Source organism: Oncorhynchus mykiss, chromosome 1 (assembly GCF_013265735.2).
Source record: "Oncorhynchus mykiss isolate Arlee chromosome 1, USDA_OmykA_1.1, whole genome shotgun sequence".
Taxonomy (NCBI): domain Eukaryota; kingdom Metazoa; phylum Chordata; class Actinopteri; order Salmoniformes; family Salmonidae; genus Oncorhynchus; species Oncorhynchus mykiss.
The window spans coordinates 33,069,444-33,082,360 of record NC_048565.1 but is presented as its reverse complement, the minus strand read 5'-3'; the positions used below and the strand labels follow the sequence as shown (position 1 = coordinate 33,082,360).

Genomic DNA, 12,917 nt, shown 5'->3' with positions numbered 1-12,917 from the left:
ACAAACTGTAATGAAACTCTTGACTTTTCGTCTGGATTTTGCGCTCGCGCATTGTGCCTTTGGAATAGTAAACTAAACGCGTGAACAAAACGGAGGTATTTGGACATAAATATGGACGTAATCGAACAACACAAACATTTCTTGTGGAAATGGGAGTCCTGGGAGTGCATTCCGACGAAGATCAGCAAAGGTAAGTGAAGATTTATAATGCTATTTATGACTTTTGTTGACTCCACAACTTGGCGGGTAACTGTTTGGCCTTGTTTTGTGGCTGAATGCTGTTCTCAGATTATTGAATATTGTGCTTTTGCCGTAAAGCTTTTTTGAAATCTGACACAGCGGTTGCATTAAGAACAAGTTTATCTTTAATTATATGTAAAACATGTATCTTTCATCAAAGTTTATGATGAGTATTTCTGTTATTTGATGAGGCTCTGCAATTTTTTGGGATATAAATATGAACTTGATCGAACAAAAAATACATGTATTGTGTAACATTGAGTCCTGGGAGTGTTATCTGATGAAGATCGTCAAAGGTTAGTGATTCATTTTATCTATATTTCTGCTTTTTGTGACACCTTTCTTTGGTTGGAAAATGGCTGAAAGCTTTCTGTGACTAGTTGCTGACCTAACATAATGATACAGTGCCTTGCGAAAGTATTCGGCCCCCTTGAACTTTGCGAACTTTTGCCACATTCCAGGCTTCAAACATAAAGATATAAAACTGTATTTTTTTGTGAAGAATCAACAACAAGTGGGACACAATCATGAAGTGGAACGACATTTATTGGATATTTCAAACTTTTTTAACAAATCAAAAACTGAAAAATTGGGCGTGCAAAATTATTCAGCCCCTTTACTTTCAGTGCAGCAAACTCTCTCCAGAAGTTCAGTGAGGATCTCTGAATGATCCAATGTTGACCTAAATGACTAATGATGATAAATACAATCCACCTGTGTGTAATCAAGTCTCCGTATATATGTGCCCGCACTGTGATAGTCTCAGAGGTCCGTTAAAAGCGCAGAGAGCATCATGAAGAACAAGGAACACACCAGGCAGGTCCGAGATACTGTTGTGAAGAAGTTTAAAGCCGGATTTGGATACAAAAAGATTTCCCAAGCTTTAAACATCCCAAGGAGCACTGTGCAAGCGATAATATTGAAATGGAAGGAGTATCAGACCACTGCAAATCTACCAAGACCTGGCCGTCCCTCTAAACTTTCAGCTCATACAAGGAGAAGACTGATCAGAGATGCAGCCAAGAGGCCCATGATCACTCTGGATGAACTGCAGAGATCTACAGCTGAGGTGGGAGACTCTGTCCATAGGACAACAATCAGTCGTATATTGCACAAATCTGGCCTTTATGGAAGAGTGGCAAGAAGAAAGCCATTTCTTAAAGATATCCATAAAAAGTGTCGTTTAAAGTTTGCCACAAGCCACCTGGGAGACACACCAAACATGTGGAAGAAGGTGCTCTGGTCAGATGAAACCAAAATTGAACTTTTTGGCAACAATGCAAAACGTTATGTTTGGCGTAAAAGCAACACAGCTGAACACACCATCCCCACTGTCAAACATGGTGGTGGCAGCATCATGGTTTGGGCCTGCTTTTCTTCAGCAGGGACAGGGAAGATGGTTAAAATTGATGGGAAGATGGATGGAGCCAAATACAGGACCATTTTGGAAGAAAACCTGATGGAGTCTGCAAAAGACCTGAGACTGGGACGGAGATTTGTCTTCCAACAAGACAATGATCCAAAACATAAAGCAAAATCTACAATGGAATGATTCAAAAATAAACATATCCAGGTGTTAAAATGGCCAAGTCAAAGTCCAGACCTGAATCCAATCGAGAATCTGTGGAAAGAACTGAAAAGTGCTGTTCACAAATGCTCTCCATCCAACCTCACTGAGCTCGAGCTGTTTTGCAAGGAGGAATGGGAAAAAATGTCAGTCTCTCGATGTGCAAAACTGATAGAGACATACCCCAAGCGACTTACAGCTGTAATCGCAGCAAAAGGTGGCGCTACAAAGTATTAACTTAAGGGGGCTGAATAATTTTGCACGCCCAATTTTTCAGTTTTTGATTTGTTAAAAAAGTTTGAAATATCCAATAAATGTTGTTCACTTCATGATTGTGTCCCACTTGTTGTTGATTCTTCACAAAAAAATACAGTTTTATATCTTTATGTTTGAAGCCTGAAATGTGGCAAAAGGTCGCAAAGTTCAAGGGGGCCGAATACTTTCGCAAGGCACTGTATGTTCTGCTTTCGCCGAAAAGACTTTTGAAATCGGACACTGTGGTTGGATTATCGAGAAGTGTATCTTTAAAATGGTGTAAAATACTTGCATGGTTGAGGAATTTAAATTATGAGATTTATGTTGTTTTGAATTTGGCACCCTGCAATTTCACTGGCTGTTGTCGAGGTGGGGCGCTAGCGTCCTGAACGATCCCAGAGAGGTTAAGTAGCCTACGTTTACTGCCACTGGCCGGTCATATTCTGTGGGTGCTACGCGTTCGTAAATTCATCAGTTACTCTGCGCTCTGGAACAATCAGACGAGAGTGCTCTGAAATCAGAGAAGATAGCCAGTGAATGTGCGAACGCAATCAATATGATAACTGGATAACAATTGTTCAAGTTCTTTCTAGCTAACCAAATGATACCTGCATCTCTAGATGTGTATAGACACCGAAAACTGATATGAGGGGAAAAAGTCAGTCACTCACCCACTCCTCCAATGACATGACATCCGTCTAACAGCCTTAGTTACATTCGGCCGTTTTTGTCCAAAACATTGAGCCATCCCAAACGGAGGCAGCAGACAATGTCCCAGGCCAGCAGTGATGTGATGTGTGTGTTTGTGTGTGTGTGTGTTGTGTGTGTGTGTGTGTGTGTGTGTGTGTGTATACTCTACCTCTTGGATGCAGGGATGTACCGTGAGCAGGTGTGTCCGTCCCAGGCACAGTAGGGGTCTCTGGCAAGGCAGCACTCTGCACACACCTGACCATACAGGTGACATCTGCTCAGTGACACCTGGGCTAGCCCCGCCCCCGAACCCACGTATAGCTGTTGCTATGGAGACAGAGATGGAGAGAACAAACAACTTCAGAGAAGGGTACAGTCTAGGCCACTTTTTTCAACTAATCAACTAATCACCTTGTTACAGTATATGTTGTTGTTTACACTATACTATGGTTCATTGTGGGACAAGAGATCTGTTTTTCTGATCTATGTTTTGGAAAGTGTGTGTGTGTCCATTTGAGTGCACATGTGTGTTTTAGTACACCTACATGTCCAGTGGTATATAGTACAGTATCCTCAGAGTTCTAACTTCCAATTATTATTACTGGAAGTCAAACCCCCTAACTCTAAAGCTTGTTTAAACAACAAAACCTTCAACAACACATGAGAGCGAGAGAGAAAAAAAAGCGAGAGAGAGAGAGAGAGAGAGAGAGCACGAGAGAGAGAGAGAGAGAGAGAGAGAGAGAGAGAGAGAGAGAGAGAGAGAGAGAGAGAGCGAGAGCGAGAGCGAGAGAGAATGTTTTGTATGGATCTGTCGGGACTCGTCTGAACCAGGGATTTCAAAACAAATTCTGAAGGGAAACATGGATAACACTGGGGGCTGGGCTGGGATGAAAACACCCCCCCATCCCCCCCACACCCACACACACACACACACACTTTGGCAGATGAAGGGAATCTGTGATTGGAGTTGAAGGGTCTGCTGACATCCCGTACCCTCAGATAACGAGGGAGGAAAAGAGAGGGGGAGGGAGAAGGGGGATAGAAGGGAAAACGAGTGGGAAGGTGGCTCTGGACAATGCCGCTAATGGCATTGAGCCTGATTTACAGTGCATTCGAAAAGTATTCAGACCCATTTCCTTTTTCCACATTTTGTTGGTAACAGCCTAATTCTAAAATGTATTAAATTTTAAAAAAATCCTCATCAATCTATACACGCAATATAGCACAATGACAAAGCGAAAACAGTTTTTAGATTTTTTTGCTAATTTCTTAAAAATTAAAACCAAAAATAACTTACTTACATAAGAATTCAGACACTTTACTATGAGACTCAAAAATTCAGGTGCATCCTGTTTTCATTGATCATCCTTTGATTTGTTTCTACAATTTGATTGGAGTACACCTGTGGTAAATTCAACTGATTGGACATTATTTGGAAAGGCACACACCTGTCTATATAAGGTCCCACAGTTGGTAGTGCATGTCAGAGCAAAACCCAAGCAATGAGGTTGAAGGAATTGTCTGTAGAGCTCCGAGACAGGATTGAGTCGAGGCACAGAACTGGGGAAGGTATCAAAAAATGTCTGCAGCATTGAAGGTCCCCAAGAAAACAGTGGCCTCCATCATTCTTAAATGGAAGAAGGTTTGAACCACCAAGACTAAATGAACAATCGGGAGAGAAGGGCCTTGGTCGGCGAGGTGACCAAGAACCCGATGGTCACTCTGACAGAGCTTCAGAGTTCCTCTGTAGAGATGGGAGAATCTTCCAGAAGGACAACCATATCTGGAGCACCCCACTAATCAGGCCTTTATGTTAGAGTGGACAGACAGAAGCCACTCCTAGGTTAAGGCACATGACAGCCCGTTTGGAGTTTGCCTAAAGGACTCTCAGACCCTGAGAAACAAGATTCTCTGGTCTGATGAAACCAAAATTGGACTATTTGACCTGAATGCCAAGTGTCACTTCTGAAGGAAACCTGGCACCATCCCTACTTGAAGCACAGTGGTGGCAGCATCATGCTGTGGGGATGTTTGTCAGCAGCAGGGACTGGGAAACTATTCAGGATCAAGGGAAAGATGATCGGAGCAAAGTACAGAGAGATCCTTGATGAAAACCTGCTCAGGACCTCAGACTGGGGCGAAGGTTTATCTTCCAACAGGACAACGACCCTAAGCACAAAGCCAAGACAACGCAGGAGTGGCTTTGGGACAAGTCTTTGATTATCCTTGAGTGGCCCAGCCAGAGCCCGGACTTGAATCCGATCGAACATCTCTGGGGAGACCTGAAAATAGCTGTGCAGTGACGCTCCTCATCCAACCTGACAGAGCTTGAGAGGATCTGCAGAGAAGAACGGGAGAAACTCAATGACAGCCTACCCCGGCAAACCCGGACGACACTGATCCAATTTTGCGCATCCTTATGGGACTCCCAATCACAGCCGGATGTGATGCAGCCTGGATTCAAACCAGGTACTGCAGTGACACCTCTTGCACTGAGATGCAGTGTCTTAGACAACTGCGCCACTCGGGAGCCCCAAATACAGGTGTGCAAAGCCTGTAGCGTCATACCCAAGAAGACTTGATGCTCTAATCGCTGCCAAAGGCGCTTCAACAAAGTAAATACTTATGTAAATGTAATATTTCAGTTTTAAAAAATGTATAAATTTGCAAAAATGTCTAAAAACCTGCTTTTGCTTTGTCATTATGGGGTACTGTGTGTAGATTGATGAGAGAAAAAAAACAATTTCATACATTTTAGAATAAGGCTGGAAAGTAACAACATGGGGAAAGTCAAGGGATGTGAATACTTTCCAAAAGCACTATACTGTAGCTATATGATACAATTACGGAGGGTGGAGATGGAAAGGAAGGATAGAGAAGAGGGGTGTTCTTACCTGTTTAGAAGAGATCTCCATACTCAGGATTGGAGTGGGTGTCTGGAGGAGAAAGTAACCATTATCTCCACTACACACACATACACACAGATTCATACTTTAATACAGTTAGCTAATTAGTTCTGCTTGGGAAAAACCAAGCTCTCTTTCCTTCTACAGAGCTGACTTCATGTTTGGGAGGTCAACCAATAAGTCTGTGAATCAATGTGAGAAAAGGAACTCCCTCTGTCTCTGTAATACTAGACGAACACACCATCTCTCCTCTCTGTACCCCTAGATCTACTGCTGTGTGTTTAGAATAGGACATTCATATTTTACTGCTGTTTGATGAGCTGACAACCCCTTGAGAGAAACCACTACAGTGTTTGTCTTCAAAAAGTTCACGTCAGGATTAAACAGGCTTTGGGGGAACAGAATGAACTTTCTGAGTGTGTTTCTTACCTGGAACACCTGGAGTTCCTCCAAAATCACCTCCTCAGTGGACCAGTTCTCCTGAGTGATGCTCACAACCTTCAGCACAGACCCAGCATCTGAACACACACACACACACACACACCTTCTCGTTTGGAAACTTTCTATTGAGAGAGTTCTGCTGAAATGGGACTATTGGCTCCAAACAGACTATGATGTTGTAGAGCTCTGAGCATTAGAGCAAAGATAAGGGGTTCATGGAGCTCATACTACACTGAAGATGATACCTATTGCAACCGAACACAGTCTCCAACATTCAAACAGACTTCAAACACATCAATATTAGAACAAAAAAAATGTATGTGGGTGTTCGTGTGCGTCTGAACATGTGTGTGTTGGAATCTCTCACCTGTACCCAGAAACATGATTTCATACTGTCCATCCTCAGCCATGACGCGGTCCACCACTATCTGTGTCAGTGCGTAGTCGACACGTACACGTGTGAACACGGGCCGACCGGTCAGGGGGTAGACAGAGCGGAACATGAGTGGGTGGAAGCGGATGAAGCTGACCACCTCGTCTGAGAAGTCCTTGGTGGTTTTTATCCTGGGGTCATATGTCTTACTGGGACACTGAGGAAGGAAGACACTGTCAGTTTCTGAAGAGAGATATCAAATAATGTGTCATTTCAGACACTAAATGAGATCAACTAACACAATTTATCTGGAGGTATTAGAGGGCAGTAGAAAGATCAGTCAAGATAAAGACTTGGTTGTCTACCTTAAAGCAAATACTAACCTAGGTACCTACTGGTAAGACAGACATTTTTGGGATTCGCTGTCATCAAAGTGCTTGTCATATTTTTTCAGGTTGGCCAGTGGCCCCTGAATAATAGGTATGTGTCACCCTCTGGTGGTGACCTGTGGTACTCCATTAAATTAAGTTCATCTGGAGCACACAGTAATAAGCCATCACTTTATGGGCCTATGCTTGTTGACGCTGGATTCTCACTCACTCACTCACTCACTCACTCACTCACTCACTCACTCACTCACTCACTCACTCACTCACACACAATATTGTTTAACTAACCTTGTGGGGACATACAATTGATTCCCATTCAAAATCATATTTTCCCTAACATCTAAACCTAACCCTAATTCTAACCTTAACACTAATTCTAACCTTAACTCTAAACCCCCTATAAATAGGCTTTTACCTTGTGGGGACTGACAAAATGTCCACATATGGTCAAATATTTTGTTTATTTACTATTATTTTGGGGATTTCTGGTCCCCACAAGTGTAGTTCAACATGTCCATAGCAGGGTAGTGTTTTTCATCATTAATCTAGTTCTGGAGGGAGCCCTGTAGAGAAGTCATTAGTTGACAGTCAAAATTTCACATTTTAGTCATTAAGCAGATGTTCTTATCCAGAGTGACTTACAGTAGTAATGGAAACATTTTCATTTTTACTAGTCCCCCATGGGAATCAAACCCACAACCCTGAGTACCATGCTCTACCAACTAAACCCCACAATGTCATGAAATCGGATTTTAAACCTAACCCTAACCTTAACCACACTGCTCACCCTAACGCTTAACCCTAACCTTAAATTAAGACCAAAAATCTCCCCCAAAATCCTGAATTTTTACAATATAGCCAATTTTTACTTTGCAGCTGGCCCATCTAACACAAATCACTCAGTTCTGCCTTAAGGACAAGACTCATCCCAATAAACGTCCACCTGCACACACACATAGTCACAGTACCTCATGTTAATCAGTTCTACAAACACTGCGTAACAGGACACATACGACGGTGATCACCGTGACGACTTAGTGACATCATCAAAGCTGCCCCCCAGACTGACGTTTATTATTGTTCATCAAGACAGGGACTGGGTAATATATCACACACACACACACACACACACACACACACACACACACACACACACACACACACACACACACACACACACACACACACACACACACACTTGCATGCTTTCACATATAAACGTTGACTTCTGTCACACTCTCACAGACTATTAATTCATTATGTGCACAGGCACATGCAATAGATAGGTGTTTATTATTGTTAATCAGGACTGGTTCATACATCAGGATTGGGTCATATTGTAAGCCATTTAAGAGGGGTCTTTCTAAATAATCCTGGACAGAAACAATATTCAGTCTGCTTTCAGGCAGGAGGGAAATGGAGCGGGGTATGGTTAGCAGAGATGAGCGTGTTTGTTTGTGTACCGTTCCAGGGCGAGGGTAAGGTATTCTCCCCTCATATTCTACCCAGCGATGGTCAGGTCCCTCCTTGTGAGCGTAGGGTCCGTTGAACACAGCTCGTATGTCAGCCATGCTGTACACACACACCGCCGAGCCACGGAACACAGAGCTGGGGGAGAAACACAGTACAATGTAGTAAGTATATTATAGTGGGAGAAATAAGCTGAGAGGTAGAGACATGTCTCAATAAGGTATGGCGTAAGGTATGGTGTACTAAGTGTCATTTTACCTGGAGGTGGTGAAGATTCCATACACTACAGGGTTCTTCTCATCTCTAGAGGGAAGCATGAATATGTCCTCTACAACACACGCACGCATGCACACACACACACACACACACACGCACACGCGCACACACACGCACACACACACACACAAAAGTTAAGAATGTGGCATTTAGTGCGCATGCGTTGTGCGTGTGTCGACGTGGAAGCATGTCAGGTGTGCGTGTGTGTATGTGTCTTACGGAGCTCGTCAAAGTGTGTGTCCACTCCTTCGGGTCCAGGGATGGAACACACCAGTCTGGCTTTGAGGAACGTCGTCCACTTATTGGTCAGACTCCTCAACCCTCCCACGTCATTCTGAAACACAACCACAACACAACCATAGTCTGACACACAAATACAACTGAAATCGGGTTTAAAACCATAGACAGAACAGACCTTGAAATCCTAAACTCCTGTTTGAGACTAGTTTAAATAAACCCAGGTGAAGTTAGACACATGTCCCCGTTTACATGTGATTATTCAACTGGCAGAGGAACGAGGCTCATTAACGGTAATGATGACGGCAGTCACAATAAACTGAAAGGATGGAGAGAGGACTGAAAAAGGAAAATTACTGACAAGGAGGAGAGAATGTGGTAGAGGGATTTAGTTGAACAAGAATAACAAGGAGGAATTGAAGCAAGAAAAAAGGAGAGAAATAAAAATAAAAAAAATAGAAAGATGAGGGAAGAAGAATTGAAGGTGAACTAGCGAGTTCATTAATTATGCAGATATTCTAATTAGCATATGTATACCCTTGGCTGAGTGCTCTTCTCAATAAAACAGTGCTTTTCTCAGGGCTAGGGCAGGAGTACTCAAGTATATCTCAAGTACAGGGCCCCTTTATCCAGGACAAGGGCCCTAGACTAACCTCCCTATTACACTCGGCCTGGAGACAAACAATTATAGACACACAATTATAAAAACTGTTCGGATAATGGCTTTAGTGTTTTCTAAATGGGATTATCTTCAATCGAAGCTCTGTTATTCCATTTATCCAAAGAGGAACCCCTCTATGGTCAGCTGTAGACACAGGAAAAGGAATCACCAGCCTTACAGCTTACTCCTCAATCATAACCACTCCATGTGCCTGAAACTGGGAATGTTGCAATAGAGCTTGGAATTTTTATTGTGGGAAGATGTGGCGACATAACTCAGTACAGGGACAGTCTCCCCACTACCCAAAAATACCAAACCTCACATAGCTGGGAACTGAATCTCTTCTGCCAGCAGCGGCCAGGAACTTCCAAAAGCAAGTCTGGGTGCAGACTTTTGTTCCAGCCAAGAAGTAACACACCTGATTCAACGAAACAACCTGCTGTAGTCACAGAACTACACTCAAAAAATCCTGCTGTTTTTACCATAACTTACTGGCAGCCAGTTACCTGTAAGTTACTGTAAAAAAAAAGGTACAGTATATTACCGTAAATTCCAAAGTAACTTTGGCTTAACAGTACACTACTGCAAACTTTACAGCAGGGGTCTTCAACCTTTTCTTGCCCAGGGACCCCTATCATACGTTAGCACAACATGACAAACTCTGGTCTTGTATTATCATCAGGTGAATGATAATGGCAAGAAGAAGTAATCAACATTTTAAAATGAATAGATTTGGTAGATTATAATTGGATGAAGTGTAAACTCTAACATAGTCTATTATACAGAAAGGTAACTCCAAACACATGTTTGCTAAGAGCAGCTGTTACCTGGTTAAACAAAGGTTAGCCATGTTTTGGCAAAAAGTATTGTTCAAGTCAAGAAAGCTTACCACACACTTGCCACACTATTCACGGGTGCTTTTTCAAAGCCTATGTCAGATATACCAGTGTAATTGCAATCCAATTAGTGTAATTCAAAATGTGTTTATTCTGTTGTTGCTAGTGATATTCATAAAAATATTGGAATAAAATCTTTCTATTTTCGATGTTAAAACAATGTTTATTAGGAATTTACAGTAACATACCGTACTTTTTTTATAGTAATTTACAGTAACATACTGTATCTTTTTTATAGTAATTTACAGGTAACTGGCTGCCAGTAAGTTACCATAAACACAACAGGATTTTTTTTTACAGTGTAGAATGAGATTCTATTTCAATGGCTGTAGTCTCCATCTAGCCCCCAGCAAGCCTGAAAAGAGCTGCTGCTGTCTTGCTTCATTAATTCAGCTCCTTCAGAACCGTGAACATGGAAGGAGTAAGAGCTACAGGTAGGGGCTAGGGACTAGAGGTACAGTGCCTTGCAAAAGTATTCATTCCCCTTTGCATTTTTCCTACTTTGTTGCATTAAACCTGTAATTTAAATGGATTTTTATTTGGATTTCATGTAAAGGACACAAAATAGTCCAAATTGGTGAAGTGAAATGAAGAAAATAACTTGTTTCAAAAAATTTGAAAACAGAAAAGTGGTGCGTACATATGTATTCACACCCTTTGCTATGAAGCCCCTAAATAAGATCTGGTGCAACCAATTACCTTCAGAAGTCACATAATTAGTTAAATAAAGTCCACCTGTGTGGAATCTAAGTGTCACATAATCTGTCACATGATCTCAATATACAGTATATACAACTGTTCTGAAAGGCCCCAGAGTCTGCAACACCACTAAGAGTGCAAGAGGCACCACCAAGACCGAGGAGCTCTCCTAAGTTGCGGAGAAGTACAGATCAGGGTTGGGTTATAACAAAAATATCAGAAACTTTGAACATCCCACAGAGCACCATTAAATCCATTATTTAAAAAATGGAAAGAATGTGGCACCACAACAAACCTGCCAAGAGAGGGCCGCCCACCAAAGGTCAAGGATCAGGCAAGGAGTGCACTAATCAGAGAGGCAACAAAGAGTCCAAAGATAACCCTGAAGGAGCTGCAAAGCTCCACAGCGGAGATTGGAGTATCTGTCCATAGGACCACTTTAAGCCGTACACTCCACAGACCTGGGTTATATGGTCTTTAAGCCATTGCTTAATAAAGAAAGAAATAAGCAAACATGTTTGGTGTTCACCGAAAGGCATGTTGGAGACTCCCCAAACATATGGAACGAGGTACTCTGGTCAGAAGAGACTAAAATTGAGCTTCATGGCCATCAAGGAAAACTCTATGTCTAGCGCAAAGCCAACACCTCTCATCACCCCGATAACAACACCCCACATGCTGTGGGGATGTTTTTCATCGGCAGGGACTGGGAAACTGGTCAGAATTGAAGGAATGACGGATGGAGCTAAATACAGGGAAATTCTTGAGGGAAACCTGTTTCAGTCTTCCAGAGATTTAAAGACTTGGACGGAGGTTCACCTTCCAGCAAGACAATGACCCTAAGCATACTGCTAAAGCAACACTTGGAATGGCCTAGCCAAAGCCAAGACCTCAATCCAATTAAGAATCTGTGGTATGACTTAAAGATTGCTGTACACCAAAGGAACCCATCCAATTTGAAGGAGCTAGAGCAGTTTTGCCTTAAAGAATGGGCAAAAATCCCAGTGGCTAGATGTGCCAAGCTTATAGAGACATACCCCAAGAGACTGGCAGCTGTAATTGCTGCAAAAGATGGCTCTACAAAGTATTGACTTAGGGGGGGTGAATAGTTATGCACACTTTTTTTCTGTTTTTCAGTTTTTTCGTGTGTCTTATTTCTTGTTTGTTTCACAATAAAAAATATTTTGCATCTTCAAAGTGGTAGGCATGTTGTGTAAATCAAATGATTCAAACCCCTACAAAAAATCTATTTTAATTCCAGGTTGTAAGGGAACAAAATAGGAAAAATGCCAAGGGGAGTGAATACTTTCACAAGTCACTGTAGAACCTAAAGAATGGGTAGGGGGCTAGAGTAGGTGCAGGACCAATATGGGACTGGACCAACTATCCTACTGTCATCCTTACAAAAAAATATCAGGTTTCACGTTAAAAACGCTGCACATGCGAAAAAAGGATATGCAGTTTTACTTGTGAAAAACATTTACATGTAAAAATCACATTTGCCTTTTCACATGTAAAATAACTCCACATGCGAAAATCTTACTTTCACATGCAGAATTGCAAGTTCACATGTGAAAAACAATCACATGAAAAAATCCAATTTGCAGTTTCATATGTGAAGCACTTTCACGTGATTGTAAGAAAACTCCACATTTACTCCACTGTTTGTGAACAAAGAAAATGTTAACAAACACTGTATAGCCTAAACACATTATTCAAAGTATAATTGTGATATCATGGATGCATTTATAGTGTCGTTTATTGAGAGTGGTTGCATTTCTTGCGCCCCATCCCTCAGATTTTTGCCAAAGCTGTTG

At 42.0% G+C, this 12,917-nt stretch overlaps 1 protein-coding gene across 1 annotated transcript in view; it reads right to left on the bottom strand.

Moving 5' to 3' along the window:
* Positions 1-12,917, bottom strand: part of sema3d (sema domain, immunoglobulin domain (Ig), short basic domain, secreted, (semaphorin) 3D) — a 71,468-nt gene that overhangs the window by 26,218 nt on the left and 32,333 nt on the right. The window contains exons 9-15 of the mRNA XM_036976064.1: positions 8,827-8,941; positions 8,590-8,659; positions 8,325-8,469; positions 6,467-6,689; positions 6,088-6,176; positions 5,647-5,688; positions 2,922-3,079 (exon numbers count right to left, since the gene is read on the bottom strand). Of these exons, the coding sequence (XP_036831959.1) occupies positions 2,922-3,079; positions 5,647-5,688; positions 6,088-6,176; positions 6,467-6,689; positions 8,325-8,469; positions 8,590-8,659; positions 8,827-8,941 (842 nt within the window). The remainder of the gene's footprint in view (positions 1-2,921; positions 3,080-5,646; positions 5,689-6,087; positions 6,177-6,466; positions 6,690-8,324; positions 8,470-8,589; positions 8,660-8,826; positions 8,942-12,917) is intronic.